This window comes from Tamandua tetradactyla, chromosome 21 (assembly GCF_023851605.1).
Source record: "Tamandua tetradactyla isolate mTamTet1 chromosome 21, mTamTet1.pri, whole genome shotgun sequence".
Taxonomy (NCBI): Eukaryota; Metazoa; Chordata; class Mammalia; order Pilosa; family Myrmecophagidae; genus Tamandua; species Tamandua tetradactyla.
In genome coordinates this window covers 16,299,766-16,322,825 of record NC_135347.1, presented here as the reverse complement: position 1 = coordinate 16,322,825, position 23,060 = coordinate 16,299,766, and the positions used below count along the sequence as shown (strand labels likewise).

The window sequence follows — 23,060 nt, the reverse complement described above, 5'->3', positions numbered from 1 at the left end:
ACCCTCCAAAAGATAGGAATCAAAGTTAACTACCTCAATATGATAAAGGGAATATATGAAAAACCAATAGCCAGCATCGTACTCAATGGAGAGAGACTGAAAGCCTAACCCCTAAGATTGGGTACAAGACAAGGATGTGCATTATCACCACTATTATTCAACATTGGGCTAGAAGTTCCAGCTAGAGCAATCAGGCAGGACAAACAAATAAAAGTCATCCAAATTGAAAGGAAGAAGTAAAATTTTTGTTATTTGCAAATGATATGATACTATATTTGGAGGATCCTGAAGAATCCACAGCAAAGTTACTTGAACTAATAAACAAATTCAGCAAGCTGGTGGAATATAAAATTAATGTGCAAAAATCAGTAACATTTTTATGCACAAGCAATGACCCAGCTACAGAGTCACCAAAGGAAAAAAGTCTATTCAAAATAGCAACTAAAAGAATCAAATACTTAGGAATGAACTTAATAGGGATGTAAAGGACTTGTACACAGAAAACTACATAACACTGCTAAAAGAAATCAAAGGAGATCTAAATAGGGGGAAAGACATTCCCTGCTCATGAATAGGAAGGCTAAATATAGTTAAGATGTCAATTTTCCCCAAATTGATCTACAGATTCAATGCAGTATCAATCAAAATTCCAACAGCCTACTTTGAAGATTTGGAAAACCTGACTACCAAATTCATCTGGAAGGGAAAGAGACCCTGAATAGCTAAATCATCCTAAAAATAAATAACGAAGTGGGAGGATTAACACTCCCCGACTTTAAAACCTATTATAAAGCCACAGAGGTCAAAACAGCATGGTGCTGGCACAAAGACAGTATTAACCAGTGTAATCGAATCAAGAGTGCAGAAATAGACCACCAAATCTCTGGTCAACTGATTTTTTTTTTTATTAATTAACGGAAAAAAAGAAATTAACCCAACATTTAGAAATCATACCATTCAACATATGCAATCAGTAATTCTAAACATCATCACATAGATGCATGATCATCGTTTCTTAGTACATTTGCATCGGTTTAGAAGAACTAGCAATATAACCAAAAAAGATATAGAATGTTAATATAGAGAAAAAAATAAAAGTAATAATAGTAAGAACAAAACAAAACAAAACAAAACAAAAACCTATAGCTCGGATGCAGCTTCATTCAGTGTTTTAACATGATTACTTTACAATTAGGTATTATTGTGCTGTCCATTTTTGAGTTTTTGTATCTAGTCCTGTTGCACAGTCTGTATCCCATCAGGTCCAATTACCCATTATCTTACCCTGTTTCTAACTCCTGCTGGACTCTGTTATCAATGACATATTCCAACTTTATTCTCGAATGTCGATTCACATCATTGGGACCATACAGTATTTGTCTTTTAGTTTTTGGCTAGACTCACTCAGCATAATGTTCTCTAGTTCCATCCATGTTATTACATGCTTCATAAGTTTATCCTGTCTTAAAGCTGCATAATATTCCATTGTATGTATATACCACAGTTTGTTTAGCCACTCTTCTGTTGATGGACATTTTGGCTGTTTCCATCTGTTTGCAATTGTAAATAACGCTGCTATAAACATTGGTGTGCAAATGTCCGTTTGAGTTTTTGCCCTTAATTCCTTTGAGTAGATTCCCAGCAATGGTATTGCTGGGTCGTATGGCAATTCTATATTCAGCTTTTTGAGGAACCGCCAAACTGCCTTCCACAGTGGTTGCACCATTTGACATTCCCACCAACAGTGGATAAGTGTGCCTCTTTCACCGCATCCTCTCCAGCACTTGTCATTTTCTGTTTTGTTGATAATGGCCATTCTGGTGGGTGTGAGATGATATCTCATTGTGGTTTTGATTTGCATTTCTCTAATGGCCAGGGACATTGAGCATCTCTTCATGTGCCTTTTGGCCATTTGTATTTCCTCTTCTGATAGGTGTCTGTTCAAGTCTTTTTCCCACTTTGTAATTGGGTTGGCTGTCTTTTTGTTGTTGAGTTGGACAATCTCTTTATAAATTCTGGATACTAGACCTTTATCTGATATGTCATTTCCAAATATTGTCTCCCATTGTGTAGGCTGTCTTTCTACTTTCTTGATGAAGTTCTTTGATGCACAAAAGTGTTTAATTTTGAGGAGTTCCCATTTATTTATTTCCTTCTTCAGTGCTCTTGCTTTAGGTTTAAGGTCCATAAAACCGCCTCCAATTGTAAGTTTCATAAGATATCTCCCTACATTTTCCTCTAACTGTTTTATGGTCTTAGACCTAATGTTTAGATCTTTGATCCATTTTGAGTTAACTTTTGTATAGGGCGTGAGATATGGGTCTTCTTTCATTCTTTTGCATATGGATATCCAGTTCTCTAGGCACCATTTATTGAAGAGACTTGGTCAACTGATTTTTGACAAGGCCTACAAATCCTCTGAACTGGGACAAAATAGTCTTTTCAGAAACTAGGCATGGAGGAACTGGATATCAACAGCCAAAAGAATGAAAGAGGACCCCTATCTTACACCGTACAAAAATTAACTCAAAGTGGGTCAAACACCTAAATATAAGACCTAGCAACATAAAGCTTTTAGAAGAAAATGTAGAGAAATATTCTCAAGACCTACTAATAGGAGGTAGCTTCCTAAACTTTACACCCAAAGCACAAGCAACAAAAGAAAAAATAGATAAATGATAACTCCTCAAAATCAAATGCTCCTGCACCCCAAAAGACTTTGTCAAAAAGGTGAAGCGGCAGCCAACTCAATGGGAGAAAATATTTGGAAATCACATATAAGACAAATATTTGATTTCCTATATATACAAAGAACTCACACAACTCAACAATAAAAGAAGAAACAACCCAATCATAAAATGGGCTAAAGATATGAGTAGACATTTTTCTGAAGAGCAAATACAGATGGCTCAAAAGCACATGAAGAGATGCTCATTTTCATTGGCTATAAGGAAAATGCAGATCAAGACTATAATGAGATACCAGCTCACATCTATAAGAATGGCTGCCATTAAACAAATAGGAAACTATAAATGTTGGAGAGGATGTGGAGAAACTGGGACACTTATGCACTGCTGGTGGGAATGTATAATGGTGCAGCCATTATGGAAGACTCTTTGGCGGTTCCTTAGGAAACTAAATATTGAGTTGCCCTATGACCCATCAATAGCACTACTTGGTATATACCCAGAAGAAGCTGAAAGCAATGACACAAACAGACATTTGCACACCGATGTTCATAGCAGCATTATTCACAATTGTCAAAAAGATGGAAACAAACCAAATTCCCATCAACAGATGAGTGGATCAACAAAATGTGGTATATATATATGATGGAACACTATGTAGCAGTAAGACAAAATGACGTCCTGAAGGACATGACAGGTTGGATGAGCCTTGAGGACATAAAGCTGAGTGAAATTAGCCAGACACAAAAGGATAGATACTATATGAATCTACTTTTACGACCAGCATAAAGGTATAATCAGAGGCTTATAATAACAGAATATAGGGGACTTAGAGATACATAGAAACTAGTGATGGGTAAATCGTTAGCTAATGAGGTTGAACTCCAATGTAAGGGAATAGATAGGTGTGAAGGTGATTCTCTAATGGGTCTAGAAGTAATATTACCATATTGAAGATGAATAAGATTGAAAGGGGTTGTATAGACCTAAGTGTCCCACTGATTCACACTATAAATACGAATTAGGTCTCATAAGAATTACTGCAAAGATATGATTCTTGTATAGAGTGTTTAATTCCAGGGTACAGGGGGGAAACTGCTATTGCATGTTATGAGCTATGTTCAAAAGGAAACTATCAGCACTACCACAGCAACAGCAGAGGTAAATAATGGGGTGAGGGACAAGAGTTAAGAGGAGCTTTAGATTTCTTATTTGGCACGGGTGTGTTTATTGGTTTTCTTTCTCTTGTTAGCAATGAAATTATCTAAAATTGAGAATGTTGTTGGACTGTGGGCTTTGGGCATTCTACATGATGCCTGATAAATTCAGGTGGCTGAAGGATGCACCTGACAGAGAAATAGGTTGGCAAATGATGGTGTGTACTTATGAATGAAGGTTGTGCTGCTACAAAAAGGAACAAAGTCACGAGGCATGCAATGATGTGAATGAACATGTGGGACATTTGGTGAGACAAAATAAGCCAGAAACAAGAGAACAATTGTATGGTCACCTTTAGAAAATGCTTATAAGAAAACACAGGCCTAGATTGTAAGCTTTTAGAGTAGACACATTAAGTCCAGAGTGGTGATTATTATTTTTGGATTTTGAGAGGATGTTTTATATATATAACCTAATATTTAGAGATAAGAACGAAGCCAAACAGGTTAGGGTTAAAGTAATTCAGAACATAGGGGTAAGGGAGACAGTGTCTATATTTTAGAACCACACATACTCTTTGAGACCAATGGAAGAAAGGTTTCTTTGATCTGGAAATTAAATTTTCTGTACTGCATAATCTAATTCAACCCATCTGTATAGCTCATTTGAGCAACTGAAACACAGGGAGTACAGAATAAGAAAGAGGTCCTTTAATCCTGTATATATTATTGTAATGCCTGGAAACATCCTAGAGTATATTAACCAGATAATATAAAAGTATTGGCAAAGTCCCCTGAGGGAGGGGAGAAAGAATATGGAACTATAAAACGTTACCATCAGCGAGTCCCCTGATACTGTGTCAAAGTTTAGGGACACCCAAAACAATAGGCCATGCCCTCGATCATGAGGCTTACTCTTATGAAACTTATGTAGGTAGCGGAGAAGCTCAGTCTACCTATTGGCATGCCTAAGAATTACTTCTGGAGGACCTCTTTTGTTGCTCAGATGTGGCCTCAGTCTCTCTAAGCTCAACTCTGCACGTGAAATCAATGCCTTCCCCTCTACGTGGGACATGACATCCAGGGGTGAAAGTCTTCCTGGCAACATGCGAGACGACTCCCAGGGATGAATCCAGACCTGGCACCATGGGATCAAACATTCCATCCTGACCAAAAGGGGAGAAAGAAGTGTAATTAATAAAGTATCAGTGGCAGAGAAAGTTCAAATAGAGTCGAGAGGCAACTCTGGAGTTTGCTCTTAAGCAAGCTTCAGGTAGACCTTGCTATCTATCATAACCTGCCAACCCCCAGCCAGGACCATTCCGGCCAATCCTAAAGAACACCTAGGGCAATATATAAGATTCCACAAGGGTTCCATGCACTGGAGTAACTTTTCAGAAACCTACAACCTCCAGGTGGGTCCCAGGTCCAGATAAGTCCTGAAACGTAGCCCAGCCTCTATAGAACATCAGATAGTTTAATCTCCCTACCTGCCATATTAGTGTCAGACCCTTCCAATATCAAAAATTTAGAATTGCCATAGCCCAAACAACCCTAAAGAGAGGTATGGAAAGATCAAAGGTAATGGTGGAGTTATACATAAAAGATAGGATTTAAGAAATGAAAATGAATGCTGAATCATTAAATTGATATCTCTATTTGTCTCCAGTATTTTAGAGCAGCTGGAAGTAAAAACCTAAAATTGTGAAACTATAACCCATGTGAAATTCTGAAATATGTTGTACAATTAATTGTGGTGCTGTGCTTTGAAATTTATAGCTTTTTTGTATATATGTTATTTTTCATGAAATAAAAGAAGGAAAAAAAGTTGATTGTGATGATAAAAAAATATTTAAGACCTCTAGCCTCCTATATTCTGGATCAGCTAGAAAGAAAAATATGAAAGGATCATATATTGGTAGCCCATGACAAACTCAGATCTGTCCAGTAACCCCTTGTTGAAGAGTACTTTGAAAACTATTGCTTTTTTATTTCTTTGCTTTGTATATATGTTATACTATACAATAAAAAAAATTAGAAAAAAAACCCAAATAAAATGAGAAACATAATTCAGGAACAATAATTCAGTAAAAAAAAGTGTCCAAAACACTGGCAAAAATTTTTAAAAATTAAAAAAATTCTCTATTTAATAACAGGTTTCTATTTAACCTACCAAGTACCAGTAGGTGTATTTAAAAGGATTTTTAAAAAATTTCTGTTGTTGCAATAATTAATTAAGTTGATCTTTGACTTGTATACATATAACTATTTGTTTCACAATTCTCAAATAATACGTTCTAAGGCAGCTTTAACTATGTTATAAAAATTTTAATTCATTTCATGCCAATAGTAGGGAATTCCAGAATTATGTGTTAGATAGAATTCACTAAAGTAAAAGTGAAAATAGCCTTACCAATAACTCTGCATAATGAATCCAACTACATTTTCATGGCACCTTTTACTGTAGAGACCAAAATGTTAAGTCTATAAATGTTTGATAGGCATAGAATGCAATAAAACCAATAAATTCTAACAAATTTCTCTTTTATGTAAAACTCAGATTATGGGCAGGAATATTTGTCATGAAAATGTGGGACTTCTTAGCATAAAGTGTATTTGCATGGTACCACAGAAGTGAGTAAGAAATTTGAGAAAATAAACTTTAATGAGATGCTGCATTCAATGATGAGGCTTCTCCTCTGGATGAAGATGACTTGGGCATCACCCTTTCTGTGTTATCAGAACTAGAATCACCCTGTCTGTTGATCTGCAGAAGCAGCACTAACGCAGGTAGAGCCTTCTCTAATGACTGTCAGATCTCCAGTGGTAACTTCCACCTGCAGAAGTTTTCTCCTTTCATATTTCTGTAATAATGACTGTCATATCTCCAAGGGTAGCTTCCAACTGCAGAAGTTTTCTCCTTTCACCCTTCTGTAATAATGACTGTCATATCTCCAAGAGTAGTTTTTTTCCAAGTACAGAGCTCTACTCCCATCCACATTTTTCAATCTTGACCTGATTATTTCATCACTGTTTCTTCTGCAAGTTGTTTCCTTTTCACTTTTTTCTTTTCCTACTTTATCTTTTCTCTCTTTCTTTGACTATGTAGAGGGCACAAACTGCTAGGTAACCTCAATCAACTGGGACACAGGTTCAAGTTTCTTTTAGGAGCAGTGTCCTTCAGACTCTGGTGAGTTGCCCATAGCCTCTTCAGCTTCAATCCAAATGACAATGCTTCTCTAAGTCCCCTTCTAGTAAGACTCTGAACACTAAAACTTGGATCTACAAGAGCTTCAGAAGTACTGGTAAAATAAGGCCCTCCCATGAGGGCCTCAAGCCTCTTTAAAACTGGGCCCACTTCTCTGTCCTGGGCCAACTATGTTCCTTTTTCTTCCAGGTGCCAGGTATTCAGACTGTTTCTTCTCTTTTCAGCGGCCACCACCTACTCATGGTTCCTCTGTCCCAAGACTGGCCATGGAGTAGGACACCACTTCCTCGCTGGCCCTGGGTGGAGTGCCCCTCGGTACATCACGCATCATGCATTTGAAGGCTTAGGCAGTATCCTGGAAGGTTCAGATGCTACAGTCTAGGTAATCCTCATCAGGAAAAGGCTTCCAATGCCGCTTCAGCCTGTGGAACACAACCCCGACATGACAACGCAAGGGGTCACCAGCAGGCCACGCCCCGCGCCCCAGCTACATGCCCGCCCCCAATTCCGCAATCCTCCCCCCACGGGCCCAAAGCGTGCAGCGCTTTGGCTTGGAGTGGGGAAGGGAAGGTTCAAATGATTTTTTTTTTCTTTTGGCATGGGCAGGCTCGGGGACTCGAACCCAGGTCTCCAGCTTGGCAGGAGAGGATTCTGCCACTGAGCCACCGTTGCACTGCCCTCAAATAATTTTTAATGACATCTTAAAACAGCTCTTAGCCTAGTAAATATCTTGAAATCTCCCTAACAGATCTCATGTCTTCAGAAATTTTTGTTTCTGCTCCCAAATTCTACCCCAAGTTTATTTCCTTATAATTCTCAAGATTTGTTTCTGATAATTACATGGGGAAAACAGCAATAATAGCTGCTGTCACTTATTAAGCATCTGCTTGCACCTGGCATTGTATTAAGTACTTTACATGCATTATCTTAAGTAATTTTTATGACAACCATACAACCATATGGAAAAGGTATTATTATTCCTATTTTATGAGAACACAGAGGCTAAAAGAGGTTAAATGACTTGTCGGAAGTCAGACAGTAAGATTTAGTGTGTGTTGCTAAAGTCATATTAGGTAATCTGCTAGAGAACCTTGTCCATGCCCAAGTTCCTATCAGTTAGTAGAGAATGCGAAAAAAAAAAGAACCATTGTGAATTCTTCCATGAGGTTAAATCTATTCATCGAAAGACACCACTTACATTTGGTGATAAAATGTTCTTTTTTCTATTAGGGACTCAAATAAATACATGTACATGAATGTTCATAGTGGCATTATTCACAATAGCCAAAAGATGGATACAACCCATGTCCATTGACATGGATAAAAAAATGTGATACATAAATACAATGGGATATTATTAAACCATTAAAAGGGATGAAGTTTTGATAAATGCTATAACATGGATGACAGACATTTGAAAACATGCTAGGTGAAATAAGCCAGACACAAAAGGACAAATATTGTATGATTCCACTTACATTAAGTATTTAGAACAAGGAAACTCATATTGACAGAAAGTAGATTAGAGGTTACCAGGGGCTAGAGTGAGGGGGCCTGGGGAATTATAATTTTATGGGTACAGAGATTCTATATTTGATGATAAAAAGTTGGAATGATAGATATTAGCGATGGTAGTACAACTCTGTAAGTGTAATTAATGCCACTGAATTGTATACTTAAAAATGGCTAAAATAGCAAACTTCATGTTTTAATTATGTTAACACAATTTTTTTAAAAGCCTTTTTTTTTTTTTTTTTTGCACAGGCAGGCACCAGGAAATGAGAACTCTGCCTGCTGAGCCACCGGGCCTGCCCTAAAAGCCCTTTCTTTTACAAAATGATAGTGATAGGAGGTAATTTGGTTTTTGATTTTGATAACATAAAACATTGGCAAATCTCAATCTTTTCAAATGTTACTAGTCCATGAAATTGCAATTTCTCGGAGCCATTTCTCTCTAGAGGTAACAGTATGAACATTTTTTGTGCAGGTACTATGTTCATTCCCAAGATTAAAAGCTTCTGAAGGATGGGGTCCCTGCCTTTTGTACGTCTCATTGACGATAATATATTGATAAGGAAAGTCATATCATCTGCCCACAATCATAGTGGGGAAAGAAAGGGATTTCTTTAGCCACAATATAAACTAGACATTATTTTCATTTGTGGCAGAGACAGAGGAAATAGAAGCTAAGCTGAGAGCAGTGGGGAAAATGTAAGAGTAACTTCAGACTCTGCTAAATTAAGAACAGAGACTATCTTCAGAAAAAAGCACTAACTTAATCACAGATCCTGTGCTTCTATATTTCGTACAAATTACAATAATAATGAGTAACAATTCTTTAAAAGCATCTTTACTTTCATGAATAAATTAAGAAAGATCTTTGTGGGTGCACAGGTTGTTCAATGGTAGAATGCAAACCTGCCATGTGGGAGACGTGGGTTCAATTCTCTGCCCATGCACCCCTCCACACCCCGCCCCCCCCAAAAAAGAAAGTCCTTTGTTAAATTCTAAAGCTCACTTCCCAAAAAAGGTATTATAATTTCAACAGAATGTCAAATTTATGATTTGACAAAGTGTTTTAGAGATTAAAAAGTACTCATGAAAACTTTTAAAAATCTTTATGAAGAATTAGAATATACCACAATAAATCATCTCTGTACAATTTTGAAACTCTCCCAAACTGCAAATAAATATCCAAAGAAATAAGTCCTCCTTTCTTATGCCTTATTATTATTATTTTGTTTTTCTCTTTTTTAAACTTGTTTTATTGTAAAATATAACATATATACAAAACAAAGAAAGAAAAAAGCAATAACTTTCCAAGCACACTTCAACAAATAGTTACAGAACAGACCACAGAGGTTGTCATGGGCTTCCAATCCACCATATCAGATTTTTCCCTCTAACTGCTCCAAAACATTGGAGGCTAGGAGGAGTATTCATACAGTGATTCAGTTGTCATACTCGGATGCCACTTTAGCCTGCAGAACACCGCTCGGAGTCACCAGCAGCTACGCGGCCGCCCCTTCTTCCCCGACATACACAAGATCTTATAGTCTGACTTTGGACAAGACATTTAACCTCTTTTAGTCTGTTTCTCATAAAACAAGAATAATAATACCTTTCTTTTTTCTGTCATCCCTCCTCCTTCTCCTTTGATTGCTTATGCCTTATTATTATTGGCAGCTGTTGCATGTTTCAATGCCATGTGCTTAACCAAAGTGTCAATTAAAATGACAGTTTTGTATGGTGCATCCATCTTCTCCTTTATGCTGACCAGGGGTTGAACTGAAGAGCCTTGTCTGTAAAATCTGGCAGTGCTTGAGGCCACCAGTTCCATGATTCCCTGAAGATGCTATGAATTCCTGTGGAGACAGGGGATTTACCAGACTCCATTTTTCTTTTGTATTCCCTTATCAGAAGTACCAGATTCAGGACCTTAGTAAGAAACATAGGGAGTAAGATGAGGGAGGGATTTTTCTCATAGGAGAGATGTGAAGGTGAAGGTGAAGGTGAAGGTGGTGGTGTGGTGTGGTGGGGTGTGGTGTGGTGGGGATGGAAGACAAAGGAGATGAAAGAATCTAGAAACTAGAAAGGGAAAGACTCATTTAGAGATTGATTGGGTCTAGTCTAATTTAAACGACTGGGGGTAACTTCTATTGAAATCAGTGCTTCATTTGTTAATGCCTGTCTAGCTCTCTGTTTTTACTAACAGTAAACTAAGAAACAAACATAAAAGAGAATGGGGTATTAAAGTATAATTCTTAAAAAAGAAAAGGATGGCTTTCATGTAAATATAGAGGGAACATTTTTCAAAGATTTATTTAATTCACTGAGGAACCCAGCAGGCTGAAGAAGCTGATATAAAGAAGGATAGAAGAAACTCGTAAATCTATAGTCAGTGGAAAAAGAATGCTGGAATAAGATTGCATAATTAGTTACAAAACTGGTTGATGTCTTACCAAACTGAATATAACATTTGGGGTTATCTTTTCTTCTGGGCAAAAATAATTAACCTCTCTACCAGACAAAAATCAATGGTAATTTACAAATGTACTGTAAATTAACATCCAAATTTACAGAGTCTGTACTCTAATAGTAAATAAAAAGTCAAGCAAGACTATATTCATTCCTTGGTGTGTCATATGACCCAGAGGGGGCTCTAATATGGCTACAAAAGGGCACCCCATAGTCTTTTTGCTTTATTTCTAATTTCTTTGAGAATTTTCTTAAGAGTTTTCAAGCCTGTTCATTCTGAAATAGCAAGGTAGAGAAAAATAGAAATTACATCCTATTATGTAACATATCTAGACAAAAAGGAACTTATAGTAAGGATGATGGCAGCTGAAAATTGTAAAAAGTCCTCAGTGTCCCATATTGGAGTAAAGAAAAAGGAAACATACCAAAAGGCAAGAAAAAAGGAAACAAACCAAAGCCAATGTGAAACACAAGCAGTTGATTAGGTAGTTAAACCAAATGCAGACCTCTATCTATTTCACTATGACTACATATACTACCTTATTTACTCACACACCTTTTAAAGATCCTTCTATATTAGCTGTGAAATGTGTGGATTTGAAGTGTTCCTCCTAACATAACTAGGAATGTTGCACCAAATAAAGCTCAGTTAATTATTAATTATATTAATAATTATGATCATATGGCAGATTAGCATGAAAACAGATACAATTTTAATTCAACATCCGGTATGCAGGCATTATAACCGGCGTAAAGGAAAAAAGCTGCCTGGAATTTCTAACAATTGTTGGACAAATAGAGTAGCAAAATATACTGTATCAGTTTTTAAATTCACTTTATTTTTTTTTGCACAACTCATAATAGTATTTTTTCTACCTTTAAAAATGTAAATGACTTGTGCAAAAAAACTTTAAGCACAAATTTAAATCTTAAATGGGCAAAGTTGAAACCAAATTGTCTATAGGATTCTAAAGGAAGACAGCATTGAGCTGCAGGATGCAAAATGCAGACATACTTTCATCAGTTGGAAAGAAATGAGGCAGACTATGCTTCCAATGTCATCATTTTAAATGGTAGGGGAAAACACATATAAACCTGCATTCCCCCCAAAACAGACAACTAACAACACAAAGCCAAATACAGTGTCTCTATATAGAACTAAGTTCTATTTACTGATTGATTTTAATTCAGTCTCAATAATCTGGAAGTGATTCAAGGTTCTGAAAAGTTTTTATCAACCCACTCTTTTTTCTGGACAAGACTACATTCTAGAACATTCCTTAGCATCTTTCTCAGTAATCCAATATTTTATTTATATTACCCCAATTCCCTGAAAATCCAGAGGATGACAGGCACTCCCTATGTACACATTTCTTGCTTTCTGCTTCTGAAAAAATGCCAGAAGAGGGAGCTAGCAGAACAAATAGCCTTGCTTTGACTATAAAGCTAGGCCACAACCTGTTGAGCTGGAATTTCCAGGTTGAAACCTGTAATCCCAAATTTGAAAAGTTACTATAATGATCATAGCATCTCAAAACTGCAAAAGGAGAAATGAAAAATTCCCTAATATTAAAAGCAATCCAGGGAAAAGTAAGAAATTGATAAAGACCTTTTAAATGAGGGAAGACGAAATAGACAAGCGATGACATCCTTTTTTTACCAATTTTCTGTACTGGTTCAAATATTTTCACTCTTGTGCTTGATACTTCTAGAGTAATTAATTTTCCTTAAATCAATTTCCTAATTAATTCTTTTATTAATAAAAATTAATAATGTTAATAGTGAATACTTTAAAAAACAAACAGCATTGCTGAAAGAATCTATCTAGAAATTAATTATTTGTTCAGGAATTTATCAGTGTTATATCTAAAAAATTAAAACTTCAGTTACTTTTTTATGCTTCAGAATACTTCAATATTCAATACTACTAAGAATCCATAACATTACAACACATACTTGCAATCTTCCCTATTAATACAAATCTTTGGAAAGAAAATCCATCAGAGAACAGAATCTCCTGCAGGTCACCCAGCACATCAGGGCTGGTAAGAGGCAAAAGTGGGTTCCAGTTTGTCCCATGGGTCTCAATTTGTCCTCATGAGTTCCAGTTTGTCCTTGCTCTTATTTACAGCCAGCTTTTCTTCTTAACTGCTGATCAGACAGATCCATAGTAACTTAGATTCAACACTAAACGCATAAGAAACATCAAGTCTAGATTGCTCCACCAGCTCTCATATTTGCAGAAAGTCCAACCCCTATAATGAATCCCTTATTACATCACTGTTGCCATTCTGCTTCTTAGGTAATTTGACCACTACAAGCTTCTATGTATATCATCTTGTTGCTTTTGCATTTTGAACAGCATGTTAAAGCCTCAAAGCCAGAGTATCCACTCACTCGGGTAAAAGAAGAAGAAAAGTATTTGGTGGTAGGAGAAAAGGAAGGGAAGCTTAAAAAGAGGAACAGCTTGTGTATGAAGCTCCTAGTAAATTCTCAAAGCTGTAAATGTCTGTTCCAGTTATCAGTGAATTGCCTCTCATCTCTAAATCCATCTTTCTTTGTCCTGCTTTGTGATACTGAAGTTGGATCCTGCAATACTTTGCCTTTGTTAATTGAGGGTGCTGAAGGGACACTGGACAAGGAAAGCTAACTCTTCCTAGTTAGCTCTTATGGTGGGTGGAGGCCAGCAGCAGACAGAACGAACACCTGATGGGACTCATTCTTAGTAAGATTTGGTGACACCCTTATGGAGGACTTCTCAGAGGCTTCTTCCACCACACCAGTGGGCAGCTTCCCAGTAAATTCTGCTGGCACCTCCATGGGAGCTTTCTTAGTGATGCTCAGAGAGTCTCAAAGATGCCCCAGTAGGTAACATCCCAGCAAACTGGTCTGACACTCCAGAGGTGATTTCCTGCTTGCCAGCCCTGGTCTGAAGCATCTCAGGGAACTTCTCTGCCACCTGGTGGGCTACAGCCACACCTTTGCTATGAGGTCTGAATCTCAGCCTCAGGGCAGGGACAGTGCCCCTCTCTTTAGGTATTCTGCCTCAGCCCCAGAGGTGGTGGCTGCTCATTGTATGTGCAATTCCTGTACTCTTTAGCAGTCCCCTTACTCCTTACAAGGTACTGCTACTAGTTAATAATTCTTTATATTAAAATTTTCCTGTGTAATTTCTGTCCCCTAACTGGACTGATAAAAAGCATTTTGCTCTCAGTAACTATTTTTTTTTTAAAAAACCAATACCACCACAATTTAATTTTTATCAGTTCAGGACTTTGTTTTAGAAGAAACATAAACAACTTTAATATGATTATATACGTAAAGAGATTGCCCAAGTGTACAGTTTAGAAAGGCTGTTTATTTCTTGGGCGACTTATGGAGGGTATTTCTCAAACTGGCAATTTATGGAGGGTATTTCTCAAACTGGGTTCCATGGACCCCTGTGGACAGACCCTAAGTCAATTAAGCACAAGAGTTAAAACAACAAGCCTTTATTATTTCTTACGTCTGACAGAAGGACTCCAAAGGCACATGACAAATGGTAGGATATAGGAATGGGTGAAAATTTAGGACCAAAAATGAATGTACTACAGGGTCCAAGGACATCATCAAGGGCCTGTGAGTTCAACTGATATTTTTAACCTTTGTATTTTCAATTCTGTGAAAATTAAAATAAATAATATAATCACCGCTATAGGACTTCAATGTCTGCATCTGCATTTATGGTCCAGTTCTCATTAAGGGATCACCTGAAGTGATTATGTACAACTTTAAAATTCATTTGTTTTTAGAATCTACTTTTTTTCATTCAATGTACTCTAAAGAACAGTAGCCATCAATTATTTATTTGTGTTTTTATAAGCTTTTTATAGACATTTCCAAACACGCAGAAAAATACAAATTGTAAGTGTATAGTACATGAATTTTTACAAACAACACTCCTATGTAATCTGGGCGCTCAACATTTAAAGGAGTATTTCCCAAACTGGCTTCCGCAGAGGCATTCTCAGGCAGAGTTTCAGTTATTCTAAAGCTTACTGAATAATGCACAGAGAGGATATATGGATGTGGGGTATTTGAGAGCTCTCTGTGCCTTACTCCTCACAATAGCTGTAACAGAGAACCTGGCTGTGGGAAACTCGGTGACTAAGCTGGCTTCTGACCAGGATAGACAGTAGAGCAGAAGGAAATTCAGGAGGTTTCTGGAGATGCAAAGAACCAAGAACCACACAGATACAGGAAACAGACAACACCTGCAGTTTTCAACAGAAGTTTTACTGCAGAATACTGATGGGCCGTGAATCCTGAACTGTAAACTCTACATAGCAGGTGCCACCAAATTTTGGTCAATGCATAACATTGACTTTTTTGCTATAATCCATCCTGTTTTAGCAACGTCTGACTTGGAAAGGCTCAGCTGATGTAGTACAGAGGAAGGGCCAACTTGTAACAAGTCAGAGGTAACAGGCATAGTGTTAGTCCAGATACATGCCAGAGTGAGTTGACATATTTACTGATACTTGCCTAATCTCCTGACCTTGTAGGAGGGCAAGGTTAGGTGGTTAATAGTTAAAAGTTCTACTCAAACTATACCAGAATGTCATTTAAGGGTAATCAAGTGATAAACAGTGCAATGGATGCTTTTACAGAATTTATTAGACAGAGTCATATTCTCATGGTGATTGTGTGTATACATGTGTTCAATAAACATTTAATTTTTTTGTGTGTGTGTGGTGCATGGTCCAGGAATTGAACCCAGGCCTCCCACATGGCAGGTGAGAAATCTACCATGGAACTACCCTTGCACTGCCCATGGACATTTAATTTTAGAACAGTTTTAGGCATACAGAAAATGTGCAGATAGAACTTTCATATACCCACACCCAGTTTCCCCTACTATTAACATCTTATATTAGTATGTAGACTTGTCACAATTAATGAACCAATACTGATATACTATTTTTAATTAAAGTCCATAATTTATTCAAGGTTCCTTAATTTTTACCAATTGTCTTTTTTTCTGCCCCAGGAACCCCTCTAGGATACCATGTCACATTTATTCATCATGTCTTCCTCATATTCTCTTGGATGTGGCAGTTTCTAAGACTTCTTTTGTTTTTAATGACCTTGACAGTGTGGAGGGGTATTAGTTTGGTTTTTTGTAGCATACCCTTCAATTGAGATTTGTCTGATGATTGTGTTTTAATTATTAGAACTTAGTTCCTTCAAGGATGTCACCAAAATGTCAGGATTAGAAAGTGTTGCTCAAACACAAGGAGTTTGAAAACTATTGGTCTACATCATAGCAGACTGTAAATATACATGAGTGAAGGTTTTTGAGATGCTTATTTCACCATTAAACTTCAGTTTCAAAAAGCAAGGTAGGTTTTTGGACCATTCCCACAATGGCTAGATAGCAATATCAATTTACAAACCTGTCTGCATTTCACCCAAAATGACCCAGGTCATCATTCATCCACTCTTATTCCAGAGCTATAACTTAAAATGGAAGACAAAAGCTTTTTATCCAAATCATGGTAATGGTCCTTGGCTAAAAGAGAAGGTGAAACTAAGCATAATGAAATTCTAAGTTCTTCAGTAGCTTTCAACAGAAAATATTTTTTCTGTTATATAAGCAGAAACAGTAATAAACTTTCAATGCTCTATTTTCTTCTCTGTTTTCAAACCAGTAAAGTCCAAATTAAGGAGGAGAAAGAAGTATATCCTATTAATTTGTAACGTCTGGTATTACAGCAATATTCTAGTTAAAGCAAAGCTTTTGTGGCTATTCTAGTAATTGAATCTGTACAAGTTACAAACTTAATAAAAATGTAATTTAGGAGTCCACCAGGCCTTAATGATGAGAGTGAAGTCCCTAATCATGCTAGCAGCTTTGGAGTACTTAACATTATTGGCATGGCTACAAATGGTAGAGTGTTTAGCTCATTAAAACAGACAATACTCAACATATGTGCCCTGGAGCCCCAAATGAAAATACTGGATTGAAATACAGGCAGGCCTAAAGATGTGTCCCATGAATCAATAAGTACTCACCATGTTGGCCAGATCTAGATAGTTTCCTCCTACAGAGATGCCAAAGTGCGGGGACTGTGTGAGCAGTTTGTGGAGAGCAGCCTGCTGATGCAGAGAGCTTCGGCTATACTCGAGCAGTTTCTGCAGGGCCAGAGCTGACTGGCTCTGCAAGTCCGGGCTCTGGAGGTCCCTGGCACCTGAGTCGTATTCCCAGCTCTCCTTGATGGCGGATAAGGCACCTAGGTCCAGGAGAGGCAGGGAAAATAAAAAGATGTTTCCTTCATTCGCTTGTGGGTGGCCAACAAGCAGTAATTTGGAACATTCTAACGCTTCCACGTGCCAGCATGTCAGAACACATATGACGCCCAGGCTGCATGCTAAGCATTTTCCCTCTCAAACTGACACATGAGGAGCTTGGAGATAAAAGCAATTTTAGGCAATGCATTCAGAAATAACTGTCCAAAAATATATGCCTCCCCCCCCAAACTGAAATATTTAGGAAAAAAGCACAGTAGAACCAAGAAAAGGGACTCTAGATCAGAGCAACATCTGTCTGTGATTTACCAAGGATAACTAAGTTATTAACCTTCTTACTAGTGATCCTTTTTCCCTACTGAGGAAGAAAGAAGCAAATGAGAGGACAGAAAGTTAGGTATGGCACCATATTATGATTTTCTAATAGCGATATACTCTTAGAGACAGCTAGAGGAAGTTAGATGGCATTTTTCAGGAAGATGTGGCCATGTGGCTGGGTTCTGAGAATAGAACACCAAGAGAAATGATAATTATCATGTCTGGGTTTCGTTCATAAAACCCCTAGCATGTGATTCATCAGACCCTTTGCCTTCTGGCTTGGTTCAGATGGTCCTTGTACCTTTGGAAGCCATGTAAGAAAGAGGTAGAGCCACAAGATAGAAGGAACCTGGATCCCTGAATCATCTCTTGTAGGAGAGCTGTGTGTTGGCCCCAAACATCCTGTTTGACTTCATGTGATTAGGAAGGAAACGTCTACTGATTGTGGTTGATTCACCATATATTTTTGGTTTGTTTGTTAGAGCAGCTAATATTGCCTTAACTAGTCAGCAAATTAGAACCTAATAAAAGGTACTAATAATTAAAATACAAGAGAAAGTACAATGAAGAAGTAGACCTAGAGGAGGGGAACCTAACCCAACCTGGAGAGGGATGGGAAATATTCAGGGAATACCTACAGGAGGAGAAAGTAGATGCCTTCAGTTGCCACCCTTTCCAGAATAATTCGATTTTGGAAAAAGCCTGCTTCCTCATGTGGCTCACTTCTGAAAAGAAGCCCCTATTGGTTTGTGTAATTAGTGGAACCTGGGTTACATGCCTCTACCTTAGCTGCCATGAAGCCGAGACAATTTGTTTTCTGGCTTTTACTTTGGGTGGGGTAGGACTTGTAAGGTGAGAAATTTCCTAAATATAAGAAGAGTGTTCAAAACATCCAGGGCACCCAGAAAACACAGCAAAGGTCTACAGAAGGGATCCTATGTGTAGGGACTGGGGATACTGCAGTGGGCATTTAAGTTCCTTTTTGTAGAGTTTTCATTCTGATGATGAATACACAACTTTTAATGACAAAAAAAGGAACTCACTAAAATGATTACACATGTATTTTGAAAAGAGAACAGAGAGATTACTCTACAATTTGAGTATAACTACATACAGCAAGCTACAAATTATGTACAGAGGGATTCTGTTACTAATGTCTAGTCTTCTCATATTAGGTGTTGATGAATTTAATCAATGTGATTAGGAAAACTGTCTTTATTCTAAACCACTTCGGATGTTTTCCTTATTGTTTATGCTTTGCTGATCCTCTTCAGCCAACATGACCCAGTGCTCTTCCTGTACACATAGCTGGATCATGATTCTTTGCATCAAAGTAGACAGTTCTATCACTATGTTTGCAGTTACTCAAAGTTCATTTTAAATTTGAAACCTGTCAGCTGTATTTTAAGGGAGGTTTGTCTTTCTTTCGACCTACTGCAAAATGCCTGCCCTCCCTCTCCCTGCTCCTCTGAATGCTCTATGATATCTGGCAAACTGCCCCACATTCTTGGCCATGGTCCCAGGTCCATGAGGCTAGAAGACTGATTGAGATCAGAGTTGAAACATGGACTCCCCACATTTGGTTGAATCATAATGGCCTTAGAGCTCATATATAAGACATATAAATTTGGGGTTAGGTCCTTCACTTTCCTGTTTGCCAGAGTATGCCCAGCACTTTGCACATCACCTATAAAATATCAGGCATGTAATAAACATATATTGAATGTAATTCACTTTTTGACCTGGAAAAGCAACATGAAAATTAGTTTTAAAAACCAAAATAAACTATATAGTTAAACTTTTTCATTATGCATACAGAAAGCATCATTTTCAAATAATAAAACACAACAGTACTGGTATAAGACAGTCCAAGAAAGCTTCATTTGAAGTTTATGAAGCTGTTTTAAAAGACACAAACCAGTTTCTAAAGAGTTCTATAATCTGTTAGCCAAGGTCCATCTTAATCAGCAAGAAGAAAAGCACTTGCACTATCACTTTGCTGAAGTGATACTGAGGAACTAAAATCTGCTAAGGAGTCAGGTCAATCATATTAGCATCCACATAAATGGATTGTAAAAGAGGGAGTGAAACATTTTTTGATACAGTAGATTATTCCCATTACCCATTTAAAAAAATTTTTAGAGAAGTTACACATTTACAGAAAAATCATGCAGAAGATCAAGAGGTCCCATATACCCCCTCCATATACACACACAGAGTTTCCCTAGCATTAACACTTTGCATTAGTGTGGTAACTTTGTAACACTTGATGAAAAAGTATTATTATAATGATAATATTGACAATAGTTCATAGTTTACATGAGGGTTCATTGTCTGTGTTATATAGTTCTATGGCTTTTTATTTTATTTAATTCTAGTAATATATGTATATGGCCTAAATTTCCCCTTTAACCACATTCAAATATGCATTTCAGTGGTGATAATTACATTCACAAAGTTGTGTACCATTACTACTATCCATTACCAAAATTCTTCCATCACTCCAAACAGAAACTCTGTACCAATTGATGTTAATTACCCATTCCCACCCACACCCCAGCCCCTAGTAAACGGCATTCTAGTTTCTGTCTCTATGGATTTGCTTATTCTAATTATTTCATATATGAGGTCATACAATATTTGTCCTTTTGTGTCTGGCTCATTTCACTCAACCTGTGCCTTCAAGGTTCATCTGTGCTGTTGCATGAATCAGAACTTCATTCTTTTTTATGACTAAATAATATTCCATTGCGTATACATATTACATTTTGTTTATCCATTCATCATTTGATAGGCACATGGGTTGCTTCCACCTTTTTGCAATTGTGAACAATGCTACTATGAACACTGGTGTGCAAATAGCTGTTTGAGACTCTGCCAAGAGGGATTGCGAGGTCAACTGGTAATTCTACACTTAACTTTCTGAGGAACTGCCCTACTGATTTCCATAGTGGCTCTACCTTTTACATTTCCACCAACAATGAATGAGTATTCCTATTGTCCACATCCTCTCCCATATTTATTTTCCATTGTTTGAATAGCAGCCATTCTAGTGGGTGTGAAATGGTATCTCATTGAGGTTTTGATTTGTGTTTCTCTACTGGCTAATGATGTTGACAATCTTTTCATATTCTTTTTGGCCATTCATATATCTTCTTTAGAGAAATGTCCACTCAAATCTTTTGTCTATTTTTAATTGGGTTGCTCATCTTATTGTAGCACAGTACTAGGATTTCTTTATAGATTCCAGATATTAAACACTTTTCAAGGTTTATGTATTAAACTCTTCTCAGATATGTGGCTTCCAAATATTTTCTCCCATTAGGTAGATTGTATTTTTACTATGATAAAGTCCTTCAATGCAGAAAAGTTTTTAATTTTGATGAGGTCCCATTTATCTACTTTTCCTTTTGTTGCTTGTGCTTGGGGCATAAATTCAAAGAAACCATTGCTAATACAAAATCCTGACGATGTTCCCTTAAGTTTTCTTCTAGAAATTTCATAGTTTGGTCCTTATTTTTAGATCTTAGACCCATTTTGAATTAATTTTTGTAAATGCTGAGAGATAGGGGTCCACTTTTATTACTTTGCATATGGATATGCAGTTTTCACAACACTATTTATTTAAAAGACTATTCTTTATCCATTGAGTGGATGTGGCACGTTTATCAAAGATTAATAGGTCACAGATATGAAGGTTATTTCTAAATTTGCAATTCTATTCCATTGGTCAATATGTCTGTTCTTATGCAAGTACCATGCTGTTTTTTTTTGTTTTGTTTTGTTTTTTAATGCCTTAGCAAATAAATGCTGCTTACTGTGGTTTTTGAAAATAGTGTAAGACTCAATTTCCCAGTTTTCAGTATTAAGTTAACCCAGGGAAAGAAAAATCTCAGCTTCCATTTGTGGGAGGCAGGGAGGCAGGCATGGTACAGTTTAGTTTGTTCCTTTAGGAAGGAGATGGTAAGGAGAGATGCTGAGAGTTAAAATTACAAAATATTATGGGTAGGTAGAATCTTCATCTTCATACCTGACAGAAACATCCTCCCCTGACTAAATCCATGGAAAAGGGACTTTACCGGTCCATTGGTGTGATTACACACGTCCCATAAAGGAATCAGTGCCAGGGTCACCTGGGAACCATTATGTGAGGGGATTTGGTTTTATCACATCATAACAGGAAAAGCTACTCACCAGCAGTCCTCATAAGTGAAAGAATCCTTCAAGGGAAGTTAGTTGGCATGACAGTGGGTCTGGATAACTTTATAGAAATAGGCAAACTCTCGAGCTGTGTTTTTATATTGGCTGAAGACATCGTGTATAGCTTGCGTTGACTGAAGATACTGAACTTCATCTTCTTCAAACTAGAACAGAATATCCCCAGTGTTCACTGGGGAGGGTCTGAATGTAGGGCTGCCATAAAAAGTTCTTTTCCCCATTTTGGTCAGGATGGAATTGTTGATGCCATGGTGCCAGGGCCAGATGCATCCCTGGGAGTCACCTCCCACATCACCAGGGAGACTTCAACCCCTGGATGTCATGGCCCACGTAGGGGAGGATGGCAATGATTTCACTTGCAGAGCTGAGCTTAGAGAGAGTGAGACCACACCTGAGCAACAAAAGAGATCCTCCAAAAGTAACTCTTAAGCATACCTATAGGTAGGCTAAGATTCTCCACTACCTACATAAGCTTTACAAGAGCAAGCCTCAGGATCAAGGGTATGGCCTATTGATTTGGGTGTCTCTAAAGTTTGACACAGTATCAGGGGATTTCCTGATGATAAAGTTGAATAGTTTCATATTTTTTCTCCCTTCCCTCAAGGGACTTTGCCAATATTTTTTTATAATCTGTTTAATATACCCTAGGATGTATCCAGGCATTACATTAAGCTATACAGGATTAAAGGACCTCTTTCTTATTCTGGGCTCCCTTGTTTCAGTTGTTCAAATGAGCTATACAGATTAGTTAAGTTCGATTATGTGCTACAGAAAATTTTGGTTCCAGAACAAATAAACCTTTCTTCCACTGGTCTCAAAGAGTATGTGTGGTTCTAAAATATAGACATTGTCTTCCTTACACCTGTGTTCTGAATTACTTTAACCCCAACCTGTTTGGCTTGCTCTTATCTCTAAATATCAGGTTATATATATATATATGTATATACATATACATATACACACATACCTACATACATACATATATATATATCAGCCTCTTGAAATCCAGAAATAATAATCAACTAAATGTGTCTCCTATAAAAGCTTACAATCTAGGCCACTGTTTTCTTGTAAGCATTTTCTAAAGGAGACCACACCATTATTGTTCTTTTGTTTCTGGTTTATTTTACCTCACCAAGTGTCCCACACATTCATTCACATCATTGCCTGCCTCATGACTTCATTCCTTTTTTGAAGCAGCAGAAC

General features: G+C 37.3%; 1 protein-coding gene across 3 annotated transcripts in view; it reads right to left on the bottom strand.

Annotated features, from left to right (window-relative positions):
- Positions 1 to 23,060, bottom strand: part of MCC (MCC regulator of Wnt signaling pathway) — a 614,110-nt gene that overhangs the window by 412,715 nt on the left and 178,335 nt on the right. For all 3 annotated transcript variants that reach the window (XM_077138931.1, XM_077138932.1, XM_077138933.1), the window contains exon 3: positions 17,085 to 17,302. In XM_077138931.1, coding sequence (XP_076995046.1) covers positions 17,085 to 17,302 — 218 coding nt within the window. The remainder of the gene's footprint in view (positions 1 to 17,084; positions 17,303 to 23,060) is intronic.